Source organism: Nesoenas mayeri (assembly GCF_963082525.1).
Source record: "Nesoenas mayeri genome assembly, chromosome: 1".
Classification (NCBI taxonomy): Eukaryota; Metazoa; Chordata; class Aves; order Columbiformes; family Columbidae; genus Nesoenas; species Nesoenas mayeri.
This window is the reverse complement of record NC_137541.1, coordinates 123,998,381-124,011,701: the sequence shown is the minus strand read 5'-3', so window position 1 is coordinate 124,011,701 and position 13,321 is coordinate 123,998,381. Positions and strand designations below refer to the sequence as shown.

The 13,321-nt window shown below is 43.0% G+C and overlaps 1 protein-coding gene across 1 annotated transcript in view; it reads left to right on the top strand.

The window, feature by feature from the left end:
- HUNK (hormonally up-regulated Neu-associated kinase) overlaps window positions 1-13,321 on the top strand; it is a gene marked incomplete at its 3' end in the record, with an annotated part of 57,523 nt that overhangs the window by 11,224 nt on the left and 32,978 nt on the right. The window contains exon 2 of the mRNA XM_080353577.1: window positions 8,312-8,604. Within this exon, the coding sequence (XP_080209703.1) occupies window positions 8,312-8,604 (293 nt within the window). The remainder of the gene's footprint in view (window positions 1-8,311; window positions 8,605-13,321) is intronic.

Genomic DNA, 13,321 nt, shown 5'->3' with positions numbered 1-13,321 from the left:
AGCAATCATAAGGCCTGACTTCCTATAGAAGATGAGCCCTGGTATTCTCTTCAGGAGTATCTGTATCAATGTTGTGTTGATCTATTGCCTACTTTTCAGAGAGGGGGGGAAATTTCAAGACCTACGTTCATCTCAGTAAGATAAGATGTTTCTATCATTACTTCACCACACCTAAAAAACATGTGTCATGGTTATAGCCTGAGTTTGCCCAATCTACCTTTTGCAAAGTTAATTTTTATTTGGCTAGATTAGAGATCTTTCTGTTATCAGAGATCTTTTCCTCATGTAGGTACTTGCAGAAAATGATCAAGTTAGTACTTAACATTCTCCTAATTAAGTATTTTGAGCTTCAGTCAGTTGCTACGACAAAGAGTTCTTGGACCTCAAACTGTTCCTGAAGTTTTGTTGAGAACTCATTCCAAATTTTTAACATTATTTTTTAATTCCTGGCACCAGAACTGGATACAGTAATCTAATAATAGTTCCCAGTGCCTTGGACAGGTGTAATTAATACCTTTTCTTACTTTAACAAATACATCCTGCTTATGCTTTTAGGGATTATGTTTAAGTTGGCTGTGGCATCAAGAGAGCTTATGTTCATTTGCTTATCTAAAGTGCTCCTGAATGCTTTTCTGCATTGCTGGATACTGTTGTCTTTGGGTTGTAGGTAAGTTAAGATTTTTATTTTTTTATATATATATTTTTTATCCCCTAACGATTTAATTCCTTCTTTTCAAGCCACCTTGAATCTGAAGTATACGAGTGAGTTTACTCAGAACTACTTTCTTACTTAGAAGAGTTCACATTCCTTCAGGCACTGAAGCTTTCCTGACTCTGTCTAGCCTGCTAACAGAGAGTGGCCTCCTGCCTACTCAGACATTTATCCTGTACTTGTCTACGGCAACTGGTTTTATGTATTACTAAGCTCAAAACTCTTGGCTTACACTGTCAGAGACTCAGAAAAAAAGAGAATCCTTTAGCAGAAGTGCCTCCTCTCTACCTTTTTTCATTGTTGATTTCACTTATGTCAGGGCAAATCCAAAAGAAAAACTATATATTCAGCTGTCTTACAAAGAGCAGATACAAAAACTATCAGACCGAACATCGCCACTCCAGTGTGAAGCAAAGAGATGGTACTGCTTCTTTTAACATAAAACCTCAATGCATCTCTAATTGTATAGCTACTGAGCAGCCTTTTCACAGTGCATGTATGTGCACATGCATGCGCATGTTTAAGTCAACCTCTGTCCCCCCTATTCCATTTGTAGCAAGCACACAAGGTAAATATAAAAGGTATCAGATGGCCATCACTGAATGGTGGTTGTTTTCTCTCCTTGATAAGTAGGACAGGTGTTATTCTTGTGGAGGAGTCTGCCTTTGCACATTGCTGTGGGTTTGGAGGATTACAGTATCACAGTATGTTTGGGATTGGAAGGGACCTCAAAAGATCATCTAGTCCAATCCCCCTGCTGGAGCAGGAACACCTAGGTGAGGTCACACAGGAACATGTCCAGGCGGGTTTTGAATGTCTCCAGAGTAGGAGACTCCACAACCCCCCTGGGCAGCCTGTTCCAGTGTCTGTCACCCTCACTGAGAAGAAGTTTTTTCTTAAATTTAAGTGGAACCTCTTGTGTTCCAGCTTGATCCCATTACCCCTTGTCCTATCATTGTTTGCCACTGAGAAGAGCCTGGCTCCGTCCTCTTGGCACTCACCCCTTATATATTTATACGCATTAATAAGGTCACCCCTCAGTCTCCTCTTCTTCAAACTGAAGAGACCCAGCTCCCTCAGCCTTTCTTCATAAGGGAGATACTCCACTCTCTTAATCATCTTTGTTGCCCTACACTGGACCCTCTCCAGCAGTTCCCTGTCCTTCTTGAACTGAGGGGCCCTTCTTGAACTGAGGATTGCTGGCTTCCTTGAAGTAAATGGCTAAACTGTAAGAAGGGTTAGCAAGTGGTTACCTTCTTGTGATACTTTCAGAAGTACTCTGTGGTTTTCTTTGAAAGCTGTTCCTGAAAGGTAAATAGGATGCTTACATTTGTTAGAGAACTGGGAATCCAAGCAGGATTGCCAAAGGGAGTCCCACCAAAAATGCTGACCTGGAAGCCTCTTCAGGCTTTCTCTGAATTGGGTGGTTATCGGCTACAAGATAATTTGGCAAATGCCTAACATCAAGCATCTTACCTTTCTTAACAGTTTCATAGTGTTTAGTCCCATGGTGAAAGTTAAGTTTCTTTTACTGTGATGGTGTCTTGATTCATCTATATCTGATGGACCTAACAGAAGAGCTGTGATTTCTCTCTGTCCTGAGTGGGACATGTGTAGTTCTTTCTGGAGGCATACAGTTTATTGTTTTCTGATATGCATTTGCTTGGGTGATCCTTTTTTAATGCTTCATTTCTTAAAATATTGGAACTTGCTATATAAAAAGGTATTTCTTTGCTCTACTGTAAAAAATTGCAAAGCTGTAACAGCTAAAGGAAAGAATAAATGCTACCCAGTGAATGAAGCTGGCATTTTCTAATCCTTGGATTCAGTGGTGAAAAGCTGGTTGGTTGCCCAAACTAAGATACCTTTGAAGGGATTGCTTTCAGAACTGTGCTGACAACTCTACAGGCTTCAAAGTTAGGTCTGTTTAATATGATTTGAATTGGCCACCCGAAATGGCCAGCCAGTTTTGAAAACTAAGCTCAGATTTTTGTGGTGAGAACAGTGGTAAATACAAAGCAAGCTACAAGTGATGCCAGACACTGAAAAGAAGAAAAGAAAATGAATTCATTGAGTAAGTCATCCTGGGCACTTAAAAAAGAGCTAGAGATAGGCTTGCACTAATGATGGCTATAAACTGCATACTTGGTCTGGCTCTTCGTCTCATTCTCCTGGCTAGGCTTAAACCAGACAGCAAAGTTAGGTGCAGAAATCCAAGTCTCAGGCTTTTCCACTGACGTCCCCCGAGCTGCACCTTGTAGCCCGCAGCTCTGAACTTCATCTGAATGTTCAGGGTGCACCAGGGCTCCCATGGCCCAGGGCAGTGCTGGGAGTCAGCACTGCTGCCTGGCTTGGCATCATCTCCAGCAGATCTGCCAGAAGTAGACTCTGGCAAAAACAAAAAGAGGAGGAGAATTAAAAAGAAAAAAAAAAGGCAGGGGGGTTGTCCTTCCAATAGTTGAATAATCCCTTCAGTAATTGAAGTGACTTCTCTTGTGCTATGTTGTTCTCCTGGCCAAATCCCACAGTGCTTGCTGGATTCTTATTCAATCCCGTTTCCTCTCAGTTCAGCTGGAGCTCCCTTTGGCAGAGCTCTGCAGGAGCTGCCTTCCTCTTATTTAAAGTTAGGAAAGAATTTGCAGAAGGAAACAATTCAGGTGGTTGGGTAAGTGGAGAAAACTCTTAAAAAGTCCTCAAAATGTCATACCCTGATTTTGCAAGGTCACGTGCAGTCTTCTGTTCTCTGTAAAGTTAAACGTGTTATGACATTATTTGCCAGGCAGGGCCATTGCTATGAAGTTATTCTTCCAGATGTTATTGCAAGCATCTGATGTATTGTTCAAAACATCTTAACTTCGACTTGGCAAACAGGCCATTGCAAAAACCCATTTTCTGGCAATCAGGAGGGCTTGCTGCCATTGAGGTGTTTTCTTCTGCCAGGAGACAGCCTGTGCAAAGACATCCAGATCTGGTGAGCAAGAAACCCGAAGCTGAACTCGGACCTGGGTTCCCTGAGTGCTAACATATCGTGTGACTGAAGTCGCTGCTGGACATGTGGTTATTACATGGTTTTTATTCAGATGGAATCTGAACTGGTTGAAGGTTGAGATTCACCAGGGAGAGCTAGGTAGAGGGAGACCTGCCGTGGGCTTGGCCTGCTGTCGGGGTACAGATCTGGGAAGCTGTCCACCATGAAATGTGCCTCTTGCATGGGCACATGAATGCTATGCTGGGACATCCTTAGGATGTGTGTGAGCCACTTGCCATGCTTTGTTGCAATTTCATACATCGAGGCGTGACTGTTTACAAGGAGGATGCAAATGTGTTTTCTCTGGATGCAGCAGCGATCTAGCAACCGAAGTCCTGGCTCCCAGACTTCTCCAGGCAACGTTTGGTCCTTTAAACTGTCTCTTCTTGCTTTTTCCCAGGGCCTTGCTGTGACTGCTTTTGTGCAGTTTGGTGCCAGTCAGCTCCACCCCTCCGCCTCTCTCTCTTGCAGATTCACAAACCCTCCTAAGACACCAGCTGGCAAAAATCCTCCGCCCGTGTGTGTCAAATGTATGCCTTTGTTTGGGTGATGACACGTGCCTGTATTTGCTGATGGTATTTTAGCCGCTTGGTTCAGTAACCAATGTCACTGTCTCCTCCAAGGATCTGGGGAGAAGAGGGGTGCTTGTGCTTCCCCCTCACCTCTGCTTCAGTGTGCTTTAGCCCAACTTGAACTATTTTAGTGCAACGATCGAGAAAAGCAGCAATTGCTCATATGATGTGTCACACCATAAACTTCAGGAAAGTAATTCATTCCAACAGTATAATTCTAGGACTCAGGAACCAAAAATATGTCCTATTACTCATCTTTGTATCTCATAACACAGAATAACCTAAACCATTCATTTATTTACACAGCAAAGGTTTAGCCAAAAGCAAAGTGTTGAGTGTCAAGAGCCACTGTCGCAACATATTCACAGAGTAATTACTTGTTTTATCCTTTATTTTTTTATTTCTGTGCCAATATAGGCCAAGAATGCAAGTCAGGAGATAAGCATGATGCAGAGACAAAGAGCCTGTGCTTGAAACTTGGGAGAGGAAGACTAAATAACTGGCATGTCTTGGGCAGGCTGTGAAAGCTCAAATGCGTTTATTTTATGGTTATCTAACATCTAGTGTTTTCTCTGCTGAATGCATTTTCCTTCTGAAGGAATAGAAACTTTCACGTGTATGCATACATAGAGCCTTTCCCAGCTTCGTTGCCCTCTTCTGCACTCTCTCCAGCACCTCAGTGTCTTTCCTGTAGTGAGGGGCCCGAAACTGAACACAGTATTCAAGGTGCAGCCTCACCAGCACTGAGTACAAGGAGGTAGATAGATAGATACAGAGGGGTTTCTTTAAAGACCCTGGCTCTTCAATAGTTCCTGAGATGGAGAGTGGGTGGGCATCTCTCTGTGATCTCTCCGGGGTGCCCTGTGCTGCAGGACAGACCTGGGAGAGGATGCCAAGTCCCATGTGTATCTGTCCCAGGAGCAAGCAATATCACATGAAGCTGGTTTCCTACCTACTGTGGGACGTGCAAGTCTGTCCTAGCCTTGCCTGGTCTTTCAGTCTTCTCTTTTCCCCTATGTAAGGCTGTTGCCAAAACAAAACTGTTGTTTCCGCTTCTGTCAGCTCTGTCAGCTGTGCTGGTGGATCTCTCCAGACCCGATGCAAGAGGCCTTGAAGGGAGCAAGGTAGCTTGGAGTCAGGGGTGGCTCTGAAAGCAGCTTCGCTAGTCTTGTGGGATAGGTAGGATACCTGACCAAGTATCTGTCAAAATCAAGGAGAAAATTTGTCCCTAAGGCACAGAAAGCTAATTCTTTGTGACAGTAAAAAAGTTATCAGGTAGTCACGTAGTTGGCTCTGTCTTTTTGGTTCAGTTGACTGCCCCATCTCCACAGCTGTGCTCAGCCTGGGCAGCAGATGTGTACATGTGTAGTAAAGTGCTTTTTTTGGTCAATGAATTGGGGATGACTTATCAATATGGGTAACAGATTACTGCACCATACTGTTAATACTCCATGTTTTGTATCCTGCAGCTGTGGAAAGTATCAGCTTTTTTTCTTTTGGTTTTTTGAAAAATTCTTTGGAGAGATTGTGTGGTGCTGCCAGCAAACAATCTGGCATCTCATGTTTCTGTAACCCATGAATTTGTTTGTCCTCACCAGAATGACTTCTGTGGTTTTCTGCCTAAATAATCCATGCAAGCCTATATGTTCTCAGTTCTACCTTATTATATAGAAGAACATACTAATTTAAGACTGTTTCCTTGGTGAATCACCTGGGGCTTTCAAAAATGGTGAAGTTAAGCTCCAATTTACCTGTTGTTTTATCTTATGACTAAATGATCTTTCTTTAATGTGACTAGTCAGGAATGCAGCTTCCAGGCGTTTATGGTCTGATGCTGCTCAGGGCTTCACCCAGGTGGCTGTCTTGTGTGTGGTGTTCAGCCTTATCTCTTTATCAAGGGTATTTAATCAGAATGATCTTTTAGCAGCAGAAATATATCTAGTTAATAACATGCCCAGTGATAACTGACTTCTGGCTCTTAGCACAGACTATGAAGCCCCAACTCCTGTGGTTTTATTCTTCAATTCCTCTGCTGATGAAACTTGACTTTGATTCCAGGGCATTCATGTCAAAGGGTATGGATCTATTTTTGTTATCATATTTCCAGATCGTATTTTTTGTGGTTTTTGTTCTCTAAAGGAAAACAAAAATATTCACTAATTTAACCTTTGCTTGCAGAAAAAAAGATAGGTAAGGCTAGTCAGGCCGGGGGCTGTTGTGTGCTTGGCACTTTCTCAAGCCAGGAAGGCAGCCAGAAACATTTTGACTAAGTTTGTCTCCCTGTTTCCAAAGGCCACCAGCCCGCAGTGCTGTGGATTGTCACAGTAGGGTTTGCCATAGTTGCAAGTGAGTTTGCTGTGAGTAGCTAGTTCATCAGCCATGAGGGGAATGGTGTACAAGCTGGAGGTGGAGGGAAGCCTCTTGGGCTTGTTCTGTTGTCTGAGTGTTAAGGCTGGGGTAAATAAAACTCTGAGGTTTTCCCCACATTTGTTATTTCTTCTCGTTGTATGAGTAAGGTAATGTGGGAGTTCCTCCAAGGCCAAATCAAGGCAGACAGCAAAGATGTGGGTGCAGCATCTTTGTGCCTCTGTCTAGGGGGGCAGATGTGGCATTTTCTGTGGTTTTGTTGGGACTGTACCCATGCAAAGAAGACTCATTCACATCATGTAATATTCAGCGTCAGGCAGGAATGCCAAGCACCACTTTTCCCCCACTCTAATCCTGACAAACAAGCAGCTGTCACTTGGATAACGATGGGGGAGCAGTGGGGTCTGGGTGTGTGTGGTGAAGAACTCCCTTTGTTGCAGAGCTCTGAGGAAATGAGGAGCCCGGGAGGAGGATTTCATGGAGCCTTTTGTTGCTCAGCCTGGCACAAGCTGTTAAATCTTTGTCTGGGGCACCCAGTCTGTCTGCCGCACCCAATCTAAATAAGAAATCTCAATAAATGTCTATAAATTTCATGCAGAAAAAGGCAGGTACTTTTATCGTATCTTATATGTATATTATACTCCTATTCATAAATGTAGGAGTAGTTATATTTATCCAGTCCTAAAATTACTTTCGTCCCTTTGAAGGCAACCGTGATGCTGATGTGGCCCCTGATAAAAATGAGTTTGACGCCCCTGATTTAGTCAATCCATTAAAACAATAATAGGAACCAGATTTTTTAAGTGTAGAACAGAGTGATATTGCAGCCAGTCCCATCCTTTTGTTCTCATGTGGCATTCTGCAAGAACAAGGAGATAGAAAGCACTTGGATAGGCACTAGCATGTGCTGTGTTGTAGATTGTGGTACAGAGTTCCCTTAGTTTTATTATGCACTTTCATGACGGGCTTCATTTGACTTGGACAGCTGTGAGCAGGTGTGCCACTGACAACTCGCATTAAAGAAAGTTTAGCCTTTGTGGGTTTTGCAGAGTTGCTCGGTTCTAGACGTCACAAGGAGATCATCTTTCATGTAGATTTTAAAAGAGAAAAAAGAAATGTGCCAGGAGAGTGGTACAAAAATTATTTTGTTTTTCGTAGTATGTTTTTATTCTGTTTAATCATGCAAAACTAACACTTGGCTATATTTTAAGAAACTTGTCATGGAAGCATATAATCTCAAGTCATATATCCAACACTAGGAAAAGCCAAAAATTACGCTTAAAACTTGTAAACACCAGCTTGAAGACTTTCTGGGAAAATAGATAAAATAAATTCCCAGTATGAAGTGTGCTGTTTGGGTATGGTTAATGTGTTTGTCTCCTCTCCTTTGTTACCTGTTTCCTTGCAATAACTTTTGTCTGTCATCATACGAGAGAATAAAGAGAGAAATTGTCAGTGATTCTGGAAAAATGCTGTCTCACTGACCTGGGCCATTGTGCCTGAAACCATGGTGTATCTGTTGAGACTGACATATTTTTGATTCTTTTTTTAAAATGTTATTTATACAAGGTTAGAGAAGTAAATCATCAGTGTGACTGCTAACAATCCCCTCTCCTCTGGTTTTTTTATTAGGTGGCAGTGAAAGTAATTGACAAGAAAAGAGCCAAAAAGGACACTTATGTCACCAAGAATCTGCGACGGGAAGGGCAGATCCAGCAAATGATCCGCCACCCAAATATTGCTCAGCTGCTGGATATACTCGAAACTGAAAACAGCTACTACCTTGTCATGGAGCTGTGCCCTGGTGGCAACTTGATGCACAAGATCTACGAGAAAAAAAGGCTTGAGGAACACGAAGCGCGCAAATATATCCGGCAGCTTATCCTGGCAGTTGAACATCTTCACCGGGCAGGAGTAGTTCACAGGTAATCTTAAAAACCCTCTCTGGGTAAAGTTTGTCTCAGAGCCTCTAAGTGGTATGTTGGCATTTATTTGTATGTTAAGGAGTGTTCCTTATTAAAACATGTTCCCGACAGCTTTTTCGGCTAATCTTCATTATGTTGTTTAGGTGATCGTGTTGTAGATGTCAGAAGGTCAGAAAGCTCCAGGTGAGCACACAGGAGCTGTGCTGACTCCATGTTCTTAAAGATAAGCCTGTGCTTTCCAAAACTAGGACTCTTTTCCTGCAAGTAGCACTATTTTGCCTCTTCAAAGCGCTGTACCGGCATTAACTAATGAATCATTATACTATTTCTTTGAGGAGGTGGTTGTGTCTGTTGTTTTGCTGGTTGAAATACAGCAGTATGGGGAGATGAACTGATTTGCCCAAAGCCTCGCAGTGACACAGCTGGGACAAAGCCTGAATGGGACCACAGAAGTCACTTACTTCTACTTCTGTGCTCTTTCTGTTGCTTATATTGCCCCCACAGGACCTCACAAGTTTGATTACTGTGCAGGACAATGCAGAGTATGCAGCTGCTCATCTCACAGTGTCTTCTCAGGAGAGATGCAGAATGTTGTGATACATCGCATTCTTCCTTCAGGACCTTTGTTCAATCAGTGTATAGGCAGGATGTGGATCTCCTTGCAGGAGGAAGATGCTGTGAAGTTTACCTGGGCTCAAGGAGAAACAAGTTCATCAGAGAGAAGTCTACAGAGGGTTGCTGAATAAGGAGTAACTACCTCTGCCTGAAGTCCCTGAGCAGCAAGTGGTAGAGGCTAGGAGAGTACAGGTGGAGGTGCCACATGGAATTGCATATCCCTGTTCCTTTCTCCACTTATGTGTTCTTGGCTGCTATGGAGACAGGGGGGATGGTGGGCTGGGTAGACCTTTGGTCTGAGCCACTATGTCTCTTTTTCCGTTCTTCGGTGTATTTATAGGGTCTTGTCTAAGAAGGAGGCTCTGCTTTCTAAATTTGGGCCAACTGGTGTTAAGTCTGGACTCCCACATACTTCCCATATGATGCTGAGCAAGTTGTGTAGGTCCCATCCTCTTAGGTTACCCAGGCACATGGTAGGATCTAGACACCTGAACGCTTTTGAGGATCTGGATCTTAACTTCCTTGGCTGCACTGACTGTGTATGACTCTGATGGAGAGCTGTGGTTCACACCCATGCACAGGTCTGCTATGCAGCTGGCAAACTGCATGAAGGCAGCGCACAGCCAGCTCCTCCAGCTGTGCCCAGCTGTGTGCTGAACTGCCTACTGCTGTGTAACGCTGTTGGGTGCCTCTGGCTTGGTGGAACTCCATGTGCTCTGAAAACTGTGGTTTTTTGTCCTGAATCTCTCTGCGTGTTCCCTGTGATCCATTAGGGATAGGTGCTACGTGCGCACACAACCTCGGATGTACTGAGGTCTTATCTTGAGCTAAATTTATGGTACCACTGCAATATAAATATTTGAGCAGCCACCAGATCTATTCTGCAGGTTCTCTATCAACAGCTTAACTGCTGACCTCTTTAAATTATTAACCCCACGATTTGGAGCGTGGAAAAGGAAAAAGTCTATTTTTTGCCTTAAGGGATCAATTGATATCCGGTACGTACAGAGAGAGGAAGGAAAAAGGTCAAAGTTTCTGAGGTGGGCAGAAGAAAACCAGACAGGAACAAGATGAATGCATTTGGTTTTTGAGAGCCAGTATTGAGTTCAGCAGCAGTTCCTCTCCCTGAAAAATTTGCCTTCTGCATAGTGGCCGAAGCACTTATGAGGGTTGATAGATTTGGCTTTGATTCCCTGTGTTTTTTCAGAGAGGATTCAACCCCATATTTTGTACTAAAATAGCTCTTTTGGTACAAACTAGAATCAACAGGCTACTGTGGTGGGAAGAAGGCAAGGCTTTGGGATCCAGAGAGAAGGTGAGGATGAGTTCCTGTATGGATGCTTGTGTGCTCGAGGCCATTTTGGCCCTCACCCCCTCTTCTCGCTGCTGCCTCTGCAAACATAAGTGCAGCCCAGGGACCTTCATGAGCAGAGGGAGGAAGCAGCCCTGGAAATAACTGATATGCTCTGCTGCATCTGGCAGCTGAGTTCTCTCCGTCCAGCCCCATGGTGTTGGATTAATCCTTACCCCAACAGCAGTGTACTCCATCCACTCCATTTCTCAAATCGCAGCACAGTGCAGCGCTCATCCTTGGGATTCTTTCATCCAGATAATGAGCATGTCCAGTTCTGCTTAAACTGTTAAAATTTGTCAGAATCACAGGCAGTAAGTATATCTGGAAGTATTTTCTCTAGCTTAACCATTCAATGTCTTGACTTATTCTGCAAACAAAGTCTATAGAACAGTGTTAGAGATGCAGGAAAAACACTGCTGGAGTGATCCAGATTTATTCTTCTGACTCTCTGCAAGCAAGAGAGGAAGGAAGAATAATAGTTACCCCAGGAGATGTCCTTCAGCATCTCAGGCTTTTGACTGTGGCAACTCTAAAAAGACTACTCGTGCGGCACCTGAAGAGGGGGAAAAATAGTGCAGAAATCTGATTCATTCTCACCCTGGATAAAATGGCAATGTTCTGTTGTTGTTATTGTTGTTATTTTTAAAACAGGTAAAAATAACAGCACTTTCATCTACGTGGTGATCTGTGGGTGTTCACATTCACTGTGTGTGAAACAAAACATGGCATCCTAGGCCAGAAGGCAGTCTGCTGTTTCTCTCTCCAAATGCTTTCATCATTCACATTGGAAGTGTTCACTGGCTATTTTATTGTGAGTCACCAGCAGTTTTGTCTGCATCATTCAGGGAACAATACTTGTCCTGTTCCATAACTCAGGATGAAAAAAAGCCAGATTAAATAAGTTGCATGAAATCTGATTACATTATTTGATTAATATTATTCTTTAAACTTCATGACTTACTGTCATGACTTACTTGTCATGGCAGAAGAACACTCTGGACAAGAGGTGGGACCCTGAACTCAATGGAAATGCCTCTTTTAAGGGACACCAATGTGCAAACAGCCTAAAATTAAAAAACTTCAAGAAACCTCATTTATTTAGAGAAGTTAAAACAAAAAATACTCAGGTTTGACTGTGTAGGTGTATATCGAATTATAAACATTTCATCTGCTATGATGGATGAAGACTGCACGTTCCTGAGTACAGGAGCTGCATCTTTGGTGAGGAGTGTCCAGGTTTCAGGACTCCTTGGCCGCTCACTGGAAAAAGAAATGCCACTATTCTTCATATAATTGCACATAATCATTTGTTTCATTCTCTCTATCAGAAGAGATGGTTGGTGGCTAAAAATATACTTGCAACAAGCTCAGCTGTGAATCAGGTAGGAATATTTATCTTTCCCTCTGACAGAGGAAAACAAAACCAAATGGCAGTATCTGGTGAAGCTTTCTCTTTTCAGAGGGTGTTTACATAGGCCTTCACGCTGTCAAAAAGCAGGATGAACAATAAGTCCCTGGGGAGCATAAGGACAACAGGGAAAATGAAGTGAAAGCCTTGGTGCTTGCCACTGCATCCCACAGGAAATTCTCAACAACCCTTTTAAAGTAATTTTAACAAAATTCAATCCCATTCAGTGCAATTACTGTCAGAATGTCAGAAAAGAATTTAATAATGTATTGGTTGCAAAGATAGCTTTCTGTATTCCCCCTTTTTCTGTCTTCGTGGCAGCATATTTGTACCTTCCACTGCCATTTTGTAATTAAAAGCAGATCAGGAGCTTGAAAGACCTGAGGTTTTGAGCAGAGTTTATATATTTTTCCACAATCTCTTTCCCTAGCAGTGTAAGGTGGTGCCATATGATCCAGTTGCTCAGGGTGCTACAGGATTCCTGCCGTGGTACCTGCTACTTTCGACATGTTGGCTTTGATAACTTCCATCCTATTAATTTTAAGTGCCAGTAGTCTGGCTGCTGATGCAATATTTATGACAGATCCTGCACTACAGACCAAATTCTTCTTTTGAAGTGCAAAGCTGGTTTGTCTTTCTATTTTATGTCAGATTTTAAAATTACCTTTGGGCATTCTCTCTTGGAGTACTCTGCTGTAAACAAACTAAACATTGTTTTAGTGAAGACAATAGACTGAATTCCTCTTTTACAGAGGCAGCCACATTGAATTCAGTGATGTGACTGATAGAAGAATCAGCCTCAATAAATAATATTTTGATAACAAAGCCTTCAAAATGTGTATTGACGAGATGATGAACCCAAATCTCTGCAACCTTTTCAGCTCACCCCCGGCTCTTGCATGGGGCTAGAAAGTGGGCTGGTAGTCAAGGAGTGATTTTTTTTCATTATGCTGCTCTGATTACAAATCAGATGCAGGAGACAGGAGCCAACCACTGCTGCTTTGCAGCTGCTTGCTGGTAAAACCTTCCTTCTCATCCCTCCTCCCCCAGACAAGACATAAAGTGTGAAATGCAAGAACTTCAGTTTTGCTGTCTGATGCCTGCAATGGCACTGAATAAGCTGCTTTCAAAAGCAGGCCGAGCTAACAGCTGAAGCCTGGGGTAGCTCTCTCGGTGGAGCAGGCTTGTGTTGCTTGTGAGTGTCACTGGCTGGAGTCAGGGTTTCCAAAGTGGTCTGGGAAGCTCTAAGCAAAGCCAGAGACAAATCAGCCCCGCCTACAGCAAAACAAACTCCCCAACAAGCCTGGAGAAGAGAAGGCTGAGAGGGGATCTCATCAATG